The sequence below is a fragment of the Mesoplodon mirus genome (assembly GCF_964341445.2).
Source record: "Mesoplodon mirus genome assembly, chromosome: 6".
Classification (NCBI taxonomy): domain Eukaryota; kingdom Metazoa; phylum Chordata; class Mammalia; order Artiodactyla; family Ziphiidae; genus Mesoplodon; species Mesoplodon mirus.
In genome coordinates, this window is record NC_138982.1 from 97,446,242 (window position 1) to 97,459,082 (window position 12,841).

The window sequence follows — 12,841 nt, forward strand, 5'->3', positions numbered from 1 at the left end:
AACAGAGAATGAGTATCATTGCGTTACTTGGCATACCATAAATGTATGGAAGTTAATACATATCATTAAATATGTTACAAAAGAGGTATCACTCCCTTAACTTAAACCAACTAAAGATTTTAGCTTCCTCACCTTTGTTCGAGAATTAATTGATGCCTATGCTAGCTTAACAATGGCAGTGATTGCTTTGTCCAGACATAGTGCTCTCTTCCGTTTTCTGCTTTATGACTCGAGACTTGTAACCCCTGTAGTGGAACTGAATTTGCTACAAGCTGATCCCACTTGGAGAAATGATAACAAACTAAAGACTTTACAGTGTAAGAAAGGATTTGTTCAAATCCATCCTAACCTAGCTTTCTAAAGACTTTTCACTGTCCCTTCCAAGGAACACATTTTTCCCTGGTTGTAGATACTAAAGACATCTATTCAGCACAACTTTTCCATTTGTGAGGCTTTGAGGGAAACAAAAATGCTACTTCAAGTTGCCAAAGAGCAATTTCTGCCAAAAGTAGAGAAATTTTTTTCAGTTACTGAATAACAGTTGCTCTCAACAACTGAATTTTTTTAGCCTTTTTATTGTCTAATCCCTGGCCTGAACTGTAATATCCCTTTGAACAACACTGCAGTATTAAACAATCCAATGAATACAAGCTAATGACAAAAAAATAAGCAAGGAATAAACATCTTTAGATGTTTGGTTTCTAGTGTTTTCTGTCTAAAGATACTAAGTATGTCTAAAATGGTAGGCCTGCATACAGAGTTTATGTGCAGTTATGGTGCCAAAAGGGTGATTTTTCCCCTGATATTTAACCAAGCTAAGTTATTCATAGGAAATTTTAAAATGCAGTATTCAACTGAATTCAGATAAAAATAAAGAGATGTTCTGCACTCCTCTTACCTACCAATCAGGCAATGAGTTCGTCTCAGATTTTCTAAAATTATGCAAGTTTAAATATCCTGTCACACTAAATATCCTGTCACCATCTATCTCACCATGTACAAAAACATAGCCTGATATGGGGTTCATAGAATATGGTTACCTTATAAATGGAGTAAAAAGGGAATGGATCCAATTCTGTATATGTGAATAAAAACATCACTCTACCTATTTATCTCCAAGAAAGTTCCATTCCTAGAACACCTAATATACTTTTCCCTTTAGACATAATTAATGACAATATATTCTCAGCATATGATTCACATATTTAACAAACATATCTATTTTCTTTTTCTCAACAATTCCATACTCAACTGGCTTACATCCAATGGCATCCAGATGAGACTAATGATTCCTAGTTTTTGATACATGGAATGATTTTTATCTCATCTCAGTGCTATTAAGTTTGAGACCTACATTTCCTTTCAGTAGTGTCAGAATATTTAACATGTTCTAATTATTACCTGGATTAATAAGGGCACAGATCAATGCAAGTATTCAAATAATTTGCACACATATATTCTGCAACACAAACACCCCAGAATTGAACTGAACTTAGCACTGCAGTGCAGTGGCTCAAAAATGTTCCTTCACTATTGACCTGAAAATGTAAAAATCTGTATGAAAAGCAGTTCTGGGTGTCATTGTAGATTGTATAAAAAGGGTGGGGTGCACAGGAGTTGAACACACAAAATCAGTGCCATCAGTTTTACACAAGCTAGAGGCAATTTGGTCCTATTTATTTTCAAGATCTAAACTACATGTCACTTCATGTTAACAAAGTATCCCAAAAAAGCATTTGTTTATATACAGTATGTTACTCTCTGTGCTAAACTCTGAGGATAAAGACATTAGCAGGACTCCTTCACTTCAAGGACTCATGGTTGGGTAAAGGACACAGAGAAAAAAACAGACAATTGCAATGCAGTTGATAATGATATGACAGAGGTTTGAATACCACGTTATATACAGACATGTCTTGGTAGGGCACAGCTGTTTGGAAGGGATTGTTGGGAAGAAATGAAACAGTTCCAAGTGGCTAAATTTTATAAGAAATTGATTAGATGATGGCATGAAAAGAAGGGGATGTCAAACTTATGGTCAAGTTTTTAGCATTAGTGACTGGGTGGATTATTCCCTGAGATAAGGAATACAGGAAGGAAAAAGATGATGAGCTGAGTTTTTGAGAGGCTGAGGTACATATGGGACATTCAAGCAGAAATATACAGCAGGTAGTTGGAAATAAGAGTCTAATATTTAAAGGATAAAAAAGAGTAAGAATTATAAATTTGATAATCAACAATACTCAGTACATCAATTATAAACAATAAGAATAGATGAAATACCCATTGAGAGCACTCAGGTAATAGAAATGGGCTGAGAAAAGAAAAACAATTTCTAAGCCTTCCTTTTATAAGACTTAATTTTTCCAATGATATATAGTCATTCTCTTCTGCTCTATCCCACATCACGCTAACTATGAGTCTACAATAACACCTACATTATACCTGGGAGTGGATATTTGCTTTCCCACTACATTATGAACTCATTGAAAGCTCTGGGTTTTCCCAGCATGCCTAACAAACACTCAGCAAGTGTTTATTAAAATATGTTTAATTAAACTCTTTCACAAACAGCATGCATGATTTCTAAGTTTTTAATATCAACTTTCAAGATTCACAAAGAAAATATGTGCTCAATGATATAGGTTCATCTTGACTGTTCATCCAGAACTCATATTTCCTATCTGTACTCTGCCAACTACCTGAGATGATTCCTGTTTTCAGACGTTCAGAGGAACATCAAAATTCTCTATGTCAGATATTTTCTAATTCAACACACTAAATAATATGAAATTAATGGATTTTTGCTATTTGTTTAGGTATTTAGCTTTTTTTTTTTTTTTGGTACGTGGGCCTCTCACTGTTTTGGCCTCTCTCCCGTTGCGGAGCACAGGCTCCGCACACGCAGGCTCAGTGGCCATGGCTCACGGGCCCAGCCGCTCCGTGGCATGTAGGATCCTCCCAGACCGGGGCACGAACCCGTGTCCCCTGCATCAGCAGGCAGACTCTCAACCACTGCGCCACCAGGGAAGCCCCATAGGTATTTAGCTTTTTTAAGTGCATTAGTCTGGCAATTAATTATCTTGCTTTATTATTAATAATAAATTCTTAAAATCATTTCCTCTTAACAGCAAGGGATTTGCTAATCCTTACTGTCATTAATAGCAAGCAAGTGCGTGACAGCCAGTTGGGGTTGGCATAAATACTGTGGTATGTAACAACATAAAGCTGGCAAGACATCATGAGTACCAGGCTCCAATCAGCACTTCTTATGAATATGCATTACAGAGAATCTTATTAGAATGCAGATTCTGATTCAGTAGATCTGGGATGGGGCCTGATCTTTACATTTCTCACAAGCTCTCAGGTGATGCCAATGTTGCAAGTGAAGGGGAGCAGAATATGCCACCCCAAAATATGCCTCTTTGGCATAAGGATTACCTTAAATTGATTATTGTTAAGAAACAGCAGGGATTTCTCTGGTGGCGCAGAGGTTAAGACTCTGCACTCCCAATGCAGGGGGGCCAGGTTCAATCCCTAGTCAGGAAAATAGATCCCACATGCATTCTGCAACCAAGAGTTTGCATGTCACAACTAAGCAGCCCACATGCCACAACTAAGACCCAGTGCAACAAAATAAATAAATAAATATTTTTTTTAAAAAAAGAAAAAAGAAATGGCAGACATAGGAGAATCCCTGAAAACAAATGGAAGTTACTCTTCTGAAAGAGACATTTACATTTATAAGGGAAATCTCCATTTGTAAGTGCATCTCCTTCTCTCTACCAGGAAGGAAGAGGGGAACTAAACCTCCAGAAACTCTTACAAACGGAGGCTATAGACCTAAATCTGCATAACAACTGTACTCCTGTTTACTGTGATTTACCTGATGACCTCCCATAACTGGCTTCCCCACCACCACCATCGCTTTTGTCTTTAGCTTGAGATGGTACTTAAGGTAGTGGCTTGGGTCATTTCAGGGAGTTACTCAGTTTTCCTGGGTATCACCCATGAATATAGCAGGTTAACATGTTATTAAACTTCTATTTTTTTTCCTATTAATCTGTCTTTTATTATAGGGGGCTTCAGCTAAGAACCTAGAAGGGTAGAGGGAAAATTATCTTTCCTCCCCTACACAAGTCTCTTAACCAACTGAGTTACTTAGTCATAACTATACATTTTGATTGGGCAGGAATTAATCCTTAGGTGGGTTCTATCAGGTGGGATTAAGCACTCCCACCAAACTATGATTTATAATAGGCTTACAAGAGGGAGAGGTTTGGATGAAAAAGGGACAGGAAAGAGAGAGAAACAAATTGTAAAGGGCATGGGTGTGTGTCTGAGTCCCTTCCTTTTTGAGGAACTAACTGGTTTGAATTACAATGAAAGAGGGTTGTGAAAGACTTTGTGAGACTGAACCCAAATGAGTCTACTTTAGTGCTCAGGTGGCAATGTGTGAAATAAAATTGGGAAGAGGGTCAGTCTTCTCCTTCCCCACCTCTACCCCGTGCTACAAACCATAGCAGTTTAATAACCAGAGGAGCGGGACAGTTATCTCAAATGGCAACCAGGCCCTGGGCACTCCTCGAAACAGTTGAAGGAGACGTGTGAGGCTGCGTGAGTCTGTTGTGAGCAACTGACGGCTCTGTGCAGTTCAGACGCGGGTATTCCCATGAATATGATTGCACCTGGATCCATGGGCTGGTTTATACACACTTAAAGGTAGCATTGGTTTAAAACTAATTGTATGAACCAAAACCTATTCATTATAATAGGAGGAGTCTTTTCTGTATGCTGAAGACTGTGCTGCTTTGTAGTACCACAGAAATCTCACCTGGAAATACAGGACACTCATCCCTCAGTATCCATGGTGGATTGATTCCAGGACCACCCTTGGATACCAAAATTTAAAAGAAATCCATGGATGCTCAAATCCCTTACATAAAATGGCATATGCAGTATTTGCATATAACCTATGCACATCTTCCTATATATTTTAAATCATATTTAGATTATTTATAATACCTAATATGATGTAAATGTTATGTAAATAGCTGTAAATACAATGTAAATGCTATATAAATGTTTGCTGGCATGCAGCAAATTCAAGTTGTGCTTTTTGGAACTTTCTGGAATTTTTTTTCTGAATATTTTCATTGAGGTTGGTTGAATTCACAGATGTGGAACCATGGATATGGAAGGTCAACTCTCATTTATTTCCTGGACTCCAAGAGATATTCCAAGACTATATAATCTTAGCAGATTATAAAAGTAATTTATATATTATTTCTACTTCTATCTCTATAAAATGAGAGTAGCAATATTTGGCACTACATAAACTTAAAATTGCTTAGAAAACAAATGTTATATTTGTTGTTTTAACACAATTTTTAAAGTTAATTCTCCTCAAGTTTTTATACAATATTGAGCAAGAAGTTTAAAAGTGATATTGATATTTCATCTACCCAAAATACCAGCAGCTGATGAAGAATTTAAAGTGGATTAGGAATTCAGGTTTCCCCTCTGTATTGAACAGGTTCTTCACCACCTCAGTTTTCCCCTTCAGTTTCTCATTAGCAAATGCAAGCTGTTGTCTGCAGGGCTGAAAGAAATACATACGCAGTCCTCGATAAACTTTGCAGGCTTCTATTCACACTTGCTAGAACTAGAAGAGTTTGGTCATCTTTTTCAAGCAGAAAAGAGCATATAGGTTTTACTTATACAAGTAGAGGAAATGAAAAATCCATGAATAAAAGTCTTTTGTTATTAAAATAAAGAAGAACAATTCAGAACTCTGAATTGTTCAGTCACTGAAATTGCTGACTAATTCCTCTTCTCTCCACTGCACTTTATCACTGAAGGTTAATCAGGATGTGATCTGCAATCGCTGTCTCGATCAGTTCTTCTGCCTCATGTGGTGTAGTAATTGCAGCCACAGCTGCAAAGCGAAAGTAGGCATCCTCTTCACAGCTTGGAGACCAAAACACTACTACTATGTAGGAAGGCAGCAGAATTGGCCTTTCTTACCTACACAGAGAGACAGAACGTATTCCCTGGGATAATTATTCCATAATCCACTCTTACTTTGTCTTTGGGCACAGAAAAGTGAAATGGTTAAGCAAAGCCTAACACAAAATCAGGCAGCTCATTTTACTTGACCTGCCCATGAAGTCTATCACTGAACTAGGTGATTCTCTATTTTATTTCCTGGGGAACACTGGTACTCATTGAAATATTAATAAATATTATCAAAGAAAAAAATTCCCTTAGTCAAGCTGGTCCTGAAAAAGCTAAACACATTTTCCTACCATATGATTTTTCAAATTCTTTAATGTAGCAGTTTCCATCGTGCTTCTCCATTTACACATAATTTTTAAATTTCAGTTTTATTGAGATACAATTGACATACGACATTATATAAGTTTAAGGTGACAGCATAATGACCTGACTTACACTTATTGTGAAATGATTACCACAATAAGCTTAATTAATATCCATCATTCATATAGACACAAAAAAAGGAAAAAAATGCTTTTTTCCTTGTCATGAGAACTTTGAGGATTTACTCTCTTAGCCACTTTTAATATATTTTAAATATAGCATACATCAGTGTTAACTATAATCATCATGTTGTACATTACATCCCCAGTATTTATTTATCTTATAGTGTTAAGTTTGTACCTTCTGACCACTTTGATCCATTCTCCCGTGCCCCCACCCCTGCATCTGGTAAGCACAAATCTCTTCCCATTTTCTATGAGTTTTGTTTTTATTTCTTAGATTCCACATATAAATGAGATCATATAGTATTTGTCTTTCTCTGTATGACATTTCACTTAGCATAATAACATTTGCAGTCCATCCATGTTGTCACAAATGGCAGGATTTCCTTCTTTTTTATAGTTGAATAGTATTCCATTGTGTGTGTGTGTTTGTGTGTGTGTGTGTATCTCACAACCCATTCATCTGTTGATAAACACTTTGGTTGTTTCCATGTCTCAGCTATTGTAAATAATGTTGCAATGAACATAGGGTACAGATGTCTCTTTGACATAATGATTTTGCTTCCTTCAGATATATACCCAGAAATGGAATTGCTGGATCATATGGTAGTTCATTTTTATTTTTTGAGAAATCTTTAAACTGTTTTCCATAATTGCTGCACCAATTTACATTTCTACCAGCAGTGCACAAGGGTTCCTTTTTCCCACATTCTCACCAGCATTTTTCTGTTGTCTTTTTGATGACAGCTATTCTGACAGGTGTAAGGTGACATCTCATTGTGGTTTTAATTTGCATTTCCTTGAGGATTAGTGAGCACCTTTTCCTGTGCCTACTGTCCATCTGTATTTCTTCTTTGGAAAAATGTCTATTCATTTGTTTGCCCATTTGTAATTGGATTATTTGGTTTTTGGTATAAATCTTTTTTTTTTTTTTTCTTTTTGCGGTACGCGGGCCTCTCACTGTTGTGGCCTCTCCCGTTGCAGAGCACAGGCTCCGGATGCACAGGCTCAGTGGCCATGGCTCACGGGCCTAGCCGCTCCGTTCCTGGATCGGGGCACGAACCCGTGTCCCCTGCATCGGCAGGCAGACTCTCAACCACTGCGCCACCAGGGAAGCCCTCATTTTTTAAACTTAGTATTCAAGATTCACTTTAAGGCATCATGGTTTGATGGAAAGAGCTCTAGTGTTATATCTCTGACAATTGCTAGCTTTGCAGTATTAGAAAAATTCTAATCCTCAATCTCCATATCATAAAGTAAAAATTAAAAAGTTTTGTAGGTTTATTGTAAGAAATAAAAGAGAGAATTACATAATGTGCTTAGCATTCTATACATGGAATTTATTCCTTCTTAGCACTATTTCAAATAGAATACAAAATGACAAGTCATAAAACATTGACTTATGTTCAGTTTCCCATGACTGGTTAGTGCACCATAAAACAATGTCAGGCCACAAAGTTTCTGGTGTCATTAACCTAATCTCTCCTTGATTGTGCCTTTATCATTAAAGACTTCTTTAGAGGCTTGAAAGTTTAGGCTGACCCTTACATATACCATCTTCTAAAAGAGGGGCTAGTTCCAGAAGGTATCCATTAGTTGCAGAGGCCAAATGCATTTATCCGTATGTTTCACTTCGGCCAAATAATTCTTTGGTACTCTAAAAGTCAACTATAGATTGCATTTTATTCTTGGAAGAGCATAATTATAATGTCAGTTGGGCATGAGTCTATTCCCTGCTACTAGCTTAGATAGGAAAGAGTTAACTACCTTTAAAATTAAATGGTATCCCTTTAAATTTAAAATGAATTAGGCCATGGTGGTTCTCTTGGCTTAAGGATAAATGGCATGGAAATTAAAGAAAATAGTTCTAATGTCATGAAACAGCAAAGGTCAGATAGGGTGAGATGATTACTCTCATCATTATTAACATTACTTTGCATTTAGATAGCTCCTCTCCTTTGCCAGACTCATTCTCATTCTAGCCCATTGCTTAGTATCTGAGCAGCTTGTGGAGCTCCTAATGACATCAAGGGTGATCCTGATGTGGAAGAGAAGCCACAGGTCAAGAGGGGAGTGAGCAATTAACCTTCAGGCTTAATTTGCTCACTCTGGTCTTTTGCAAACAACCTGCAAAAATGGGCTTACTTGAAAAGACTACCCATATAAACTTAAAGCCTCTCATGGAACTTTTGATTTATCTAAATTCTAGATTTTTTAAAATATAAATTTTAAATTGCAACAATGTGTCTGTGTGTGTATAAATTTGGAAAGTTTGGATATTTGTCGTCTAAGCCCAAAAGTACTAAAAGTGCTAACATGTGTAAGGACAAATACAAATTTAAAAAAGAGGTTTAATTCTCCCTGTTGAAAATAAAGGAAGAGACCATTTATATCAGAAAACTTGTAAGTACTTTCTCTTCTCCTTGAAATGTATATAAATCCTTTTGAAAACTAGATAGGACTTTTGTCAGCTTTACGATGCAGGGACAGCTTTCTCAAGGACTTGGGAACCATCTCTTAGAAATGTAAACATCAAGGAAAATAGTATCCTTATCTCACAGTCTGGGGAGGGTGGGAGCCTCACTTCGGTGGGAGCCTTGCTCCAAATCACAAAAGTACCTCCTTTCATAAAGATATGAGAATTTTATCTTCCGTCTGGAGAAATCTAATACACTAACACAGATGGTCACCTCAATTACCAGATAAATTCAGGATGAACTATACGTGACAAATGGTGCTGTCGAGTCCTCTTACTTGAGGACTGATTATTATTTATTTTGAAAACATGTATGCAATGAGTTGCCTCTGCTTGACTATGCAAAAGAGTGAGATTCCTTTCTGTCTTTGCAAACTTTTAATGAATTGCCTGTGTTGAGCATCACATTCTGGTTTAATGCTTATTCAATGATAAATGTGTTCTCATCTCTACTATCCTTGTGGAAGGAACTTTTGGGTTGGGAGATTTTGTTTTTAGTTATATTTCCCCAAACATGACTGTGCTTTTAACTGGAATAATAGATTCAAGAAAATAATAGAATACTGTCAGCTGTTCTCAATCATAATGCATATGAGACTCATCAGCAGGGTTTAAAATACAAATTCCCAGCACCATATTCAGAGATTCTGACACTACATATCTGGGGGAAAGCAGTGAAGTCCACACTGAATGACTATCTCAGGTGATTTTGATGCTGATGGTCAGTGGGCACCATTGTAAATGGAAGTTTTAACATAATTTTTAAATGTTACCATATGAAAAATACTGCCTTTTGCTGTCCTAGTCACTCCTTGGCTTATTTACAGGTTTTATTTACCTTTACAAGTATAATACATCATCAGCTAGTTCCTCTCTGCTGAGCAATCTTCTTACATTCTGGCCTTCTCTTTTATCCATAACAGGGTAAGACTTGACTACCCTTCCCAGGCCCCAGCCAGGCCTCTGGCCCCTCACTCTCTGAGGGCCTCTGCCTTCCACTTCAACCAAGAAGATGAACACAATTAGCATCTCTCAACTTCTCTGCCTCTGTCTTTTATTTCTCTTCTCTCCTAAATCAAACAAACAGCTGCCACTTTTCCAAGGTTAACTCCTCCACCTGTACCTTTGATCTCTTCCATATTTTCTTTCCTCATTACAGCAATTATTTCTTTGTTAGTATTCCTAGTCTCTGAATACTTACCCTTTGCTCATGTAGACTCAGTTGTCTCTAGTCCTCTAATCCAAAAATCTCCTTTCTCATTTAAATTGCTGGCTCAGTATACTCCTCCCTTTCTTTCACCACCAGGGTTATTTAAATAGTAGTCTATTTCCACAACTTTCCTTTTCCTACCCCTCATTCATTGCTCACTCACTGCACAGGGATTCAACTCTCACACAGCTATTTTCGGTTTCAACCTCTCTCCTCGGACCCAGGTCCATATTTCCTACTTCTGAGTAGAGGCTGCCACTCTACTCTCTAAGAGCACGTCAAAGTCATTATTTTCGAACCCAAACTTCCTTTCTAAAACATGCAAATGCCCTATACTTTTGGCGTCAGTTAACAGTATCGACATCCAGTTATCTAAGTTCAAAACAACCTCTAGCCTTCTCTTTCTCTCACTTCCCAAGTCAAATCAGTTCTCAAGTTCTGGAGAGTCCACCACAAAATACTGCATCTCTTAATAACTGTCTCCTTCTACTGCTTCCACTGCCACTGCCTTCGTGACATTTCTCTCTGCCTTTAGTCTCTTCTAACTTGATTCTGTCCTTCATACTTTCCCCGTCTGCTTTCTGAAACAAAATGTGACCACATCAAATCCTTAAAAAGGTATGTTTAAAAAGATGCAATGGCTCTTCATTGCTTACAAAATGAAGACAAAACACTTTTATTACACAAATAATACAAAAAGTATCCTTGCCAAAACAACTGAACCTGAATTTATTCAAACCTCTAGCTCTCATTAGTTGACAGGTTATACAGGAAAAGAGGAGCATGTTAAATGACACATAAGAGTTACAGTCAACCAGATCCAGAGTGTTGGAATTCTAAGAAACAAATTACCAAGTTATTTAAAGAGATAAATGGCATTTCAGAAAAGCAAGGGACTTCTATAAATTAAGACAGACTTAAACATGTCAACAAATGCACCATGTGGATTTAGAGGCAAATTGGCTGAGTATAAGATGATATTGAGTAATTATTGTTAAGTTTATTAGATATACAAGTGTAATGACTTTTTAAAGTTCTTTTCACTTATATATATAATGAAACATGAATAATGAATTTATTTTAAAATATTTCAGAGATGGAGGTAGTAAGAAGGAGAGATAAACAAAATTTATAAATGCTGACAACTGATGAAGCTGTATGATTACTATGAGTGCTTTTTTACTAATCTCTACTTTTGCATATGTTTGAAATCTTCCATAGTAAAAAAAAATCTTATCATTTGTGGTATTCAAAATCATTAAGAACCCTGCCTTAACTTATCTTTGTAAACTTGTCTTTGGACATTCCCTATCCTGACCTCCTTATTTTACTTAACCTGTCAAGTACTTTCATACTAGGTCTGGGCCCATGAAGCCATTCCTACATACTCTTGTCTTTATTCTGGAGCAAGCCAGATTACTTCTCCTCAAATAAATTAGAAACTTCACATCAACTACCTAACTACCTACTGATTGCTCTATGCAGGTGTGTTGTTACTCTGGCATGCTCCAAACACAGGAGCATGTAAAACATTGCAGAAGGTATTTCAGTTTGCAATACATAAGTAGAAAAGTAGTTTCAGATCATCTAGTTCTTATTTTATAACTATTGAACTGTGGTTCTATAACTTTAGCTGATATAAAAAGATGACTACTTAAGTGAAACCTTAAATTACCTCTAAAAAGTGCAGATTTTAGGAACCTGTGGGACACGTCCATCAATATGGTCAAAATCTCATGTCTGTCATAATATTGATGGGTTGCTATGAAATGCATTCTGAAGCTGGTGTGTGTACTTTGGTGGTGACCAACATTTCATTGAAATAGTATTTTTTTGAGTATTGCATAATATTTCACAGTCATTTTCTGAGTATTCTTCCTAAATAAATTTATCAGCATATAAGGGCAATTTTTAAAGTCTGAATTAATTTATGAGAAAAAAGCCCTCAATTAGACAAATTTTGAATGGCATTAGCCTCTCCCAATTTTATCAACCATTAGCCAATATTTTTCACATCTGTGAGCAGTCATTATAATAATATAAACTACAATGAACACTTTGTACGTTAATGTGGTTATAAGTTACAACTTCAGAAAAATGTCTTTTGTCATTTGCCATTTGTTAACATCCACTTAATATAGACAGATATCCCCCTCATTTTCCATATGTATTTAAAGGATTTACTATTCAAACATAATCGCTCTTTCCAGATACAATTAGAGAAAAGATTGGGTTCAGACTTACCAGGAAATCTACTGTGGAGGTTGGTGTCACAATTGTAGCCATTGAACTGAGCAGACCCTGGAAGCACTCTAATTGTTAGAAGCAAGAGCAACCATATCCGTTCCATTGCAAAACCTAGAAAAGAGTTACTTTTCATGTGGACATCACCAGCCTTCACTCTCACTTGCTGGGAAGACTGAGGCTGATCTCAACTCACTGTTGGATAGGCAGGCTGTCTACATCCATGCAGGCAAAGCTCATTAAAGACCTAAGGATTATCAGAAATAATCATCAACAATGAGGCAGAGATTTTGGCTACAATATTTCAAAATTATTTTTATTCTTTGACTCCAGTTTGCAAGCGTGACAAAGCTAGGCTTTTGTAGTAGAAGAACTAAGATAGATATAAATCATAACAGTTGCAAAAGA

At 36.7% G+C, this 12,841-nt stretch overlaps 1 protein-coding gene across 1 annotated transcript in view; it reads right to left on the reverse strand.

Moving 5' to 3' along the window:
* Positions 1-12,588, reverse strand: part of ZPLD1 (zona pellucida like domain containing 1) — a gene marked incomplete at its 3' end in the record, with an annotated part of 37,085 nt that extends 24,497 nt beyond the window's left edge. The window contains exon 1 of the mRNA XM_082625377.1: positions 12,434-12,588. Coding sequence (XP_082481503.1) covers positions 12,434-12,569 — 136 coding nt within the window. The 5' untranslated portion in view covers positions 12,570-12,588. The remainder of the gene's footprint in view (positions 1-12,433) is intronic.
* Between the last annotated feature and the right edge of the window lie 253 nt (positions 12,589-12,841).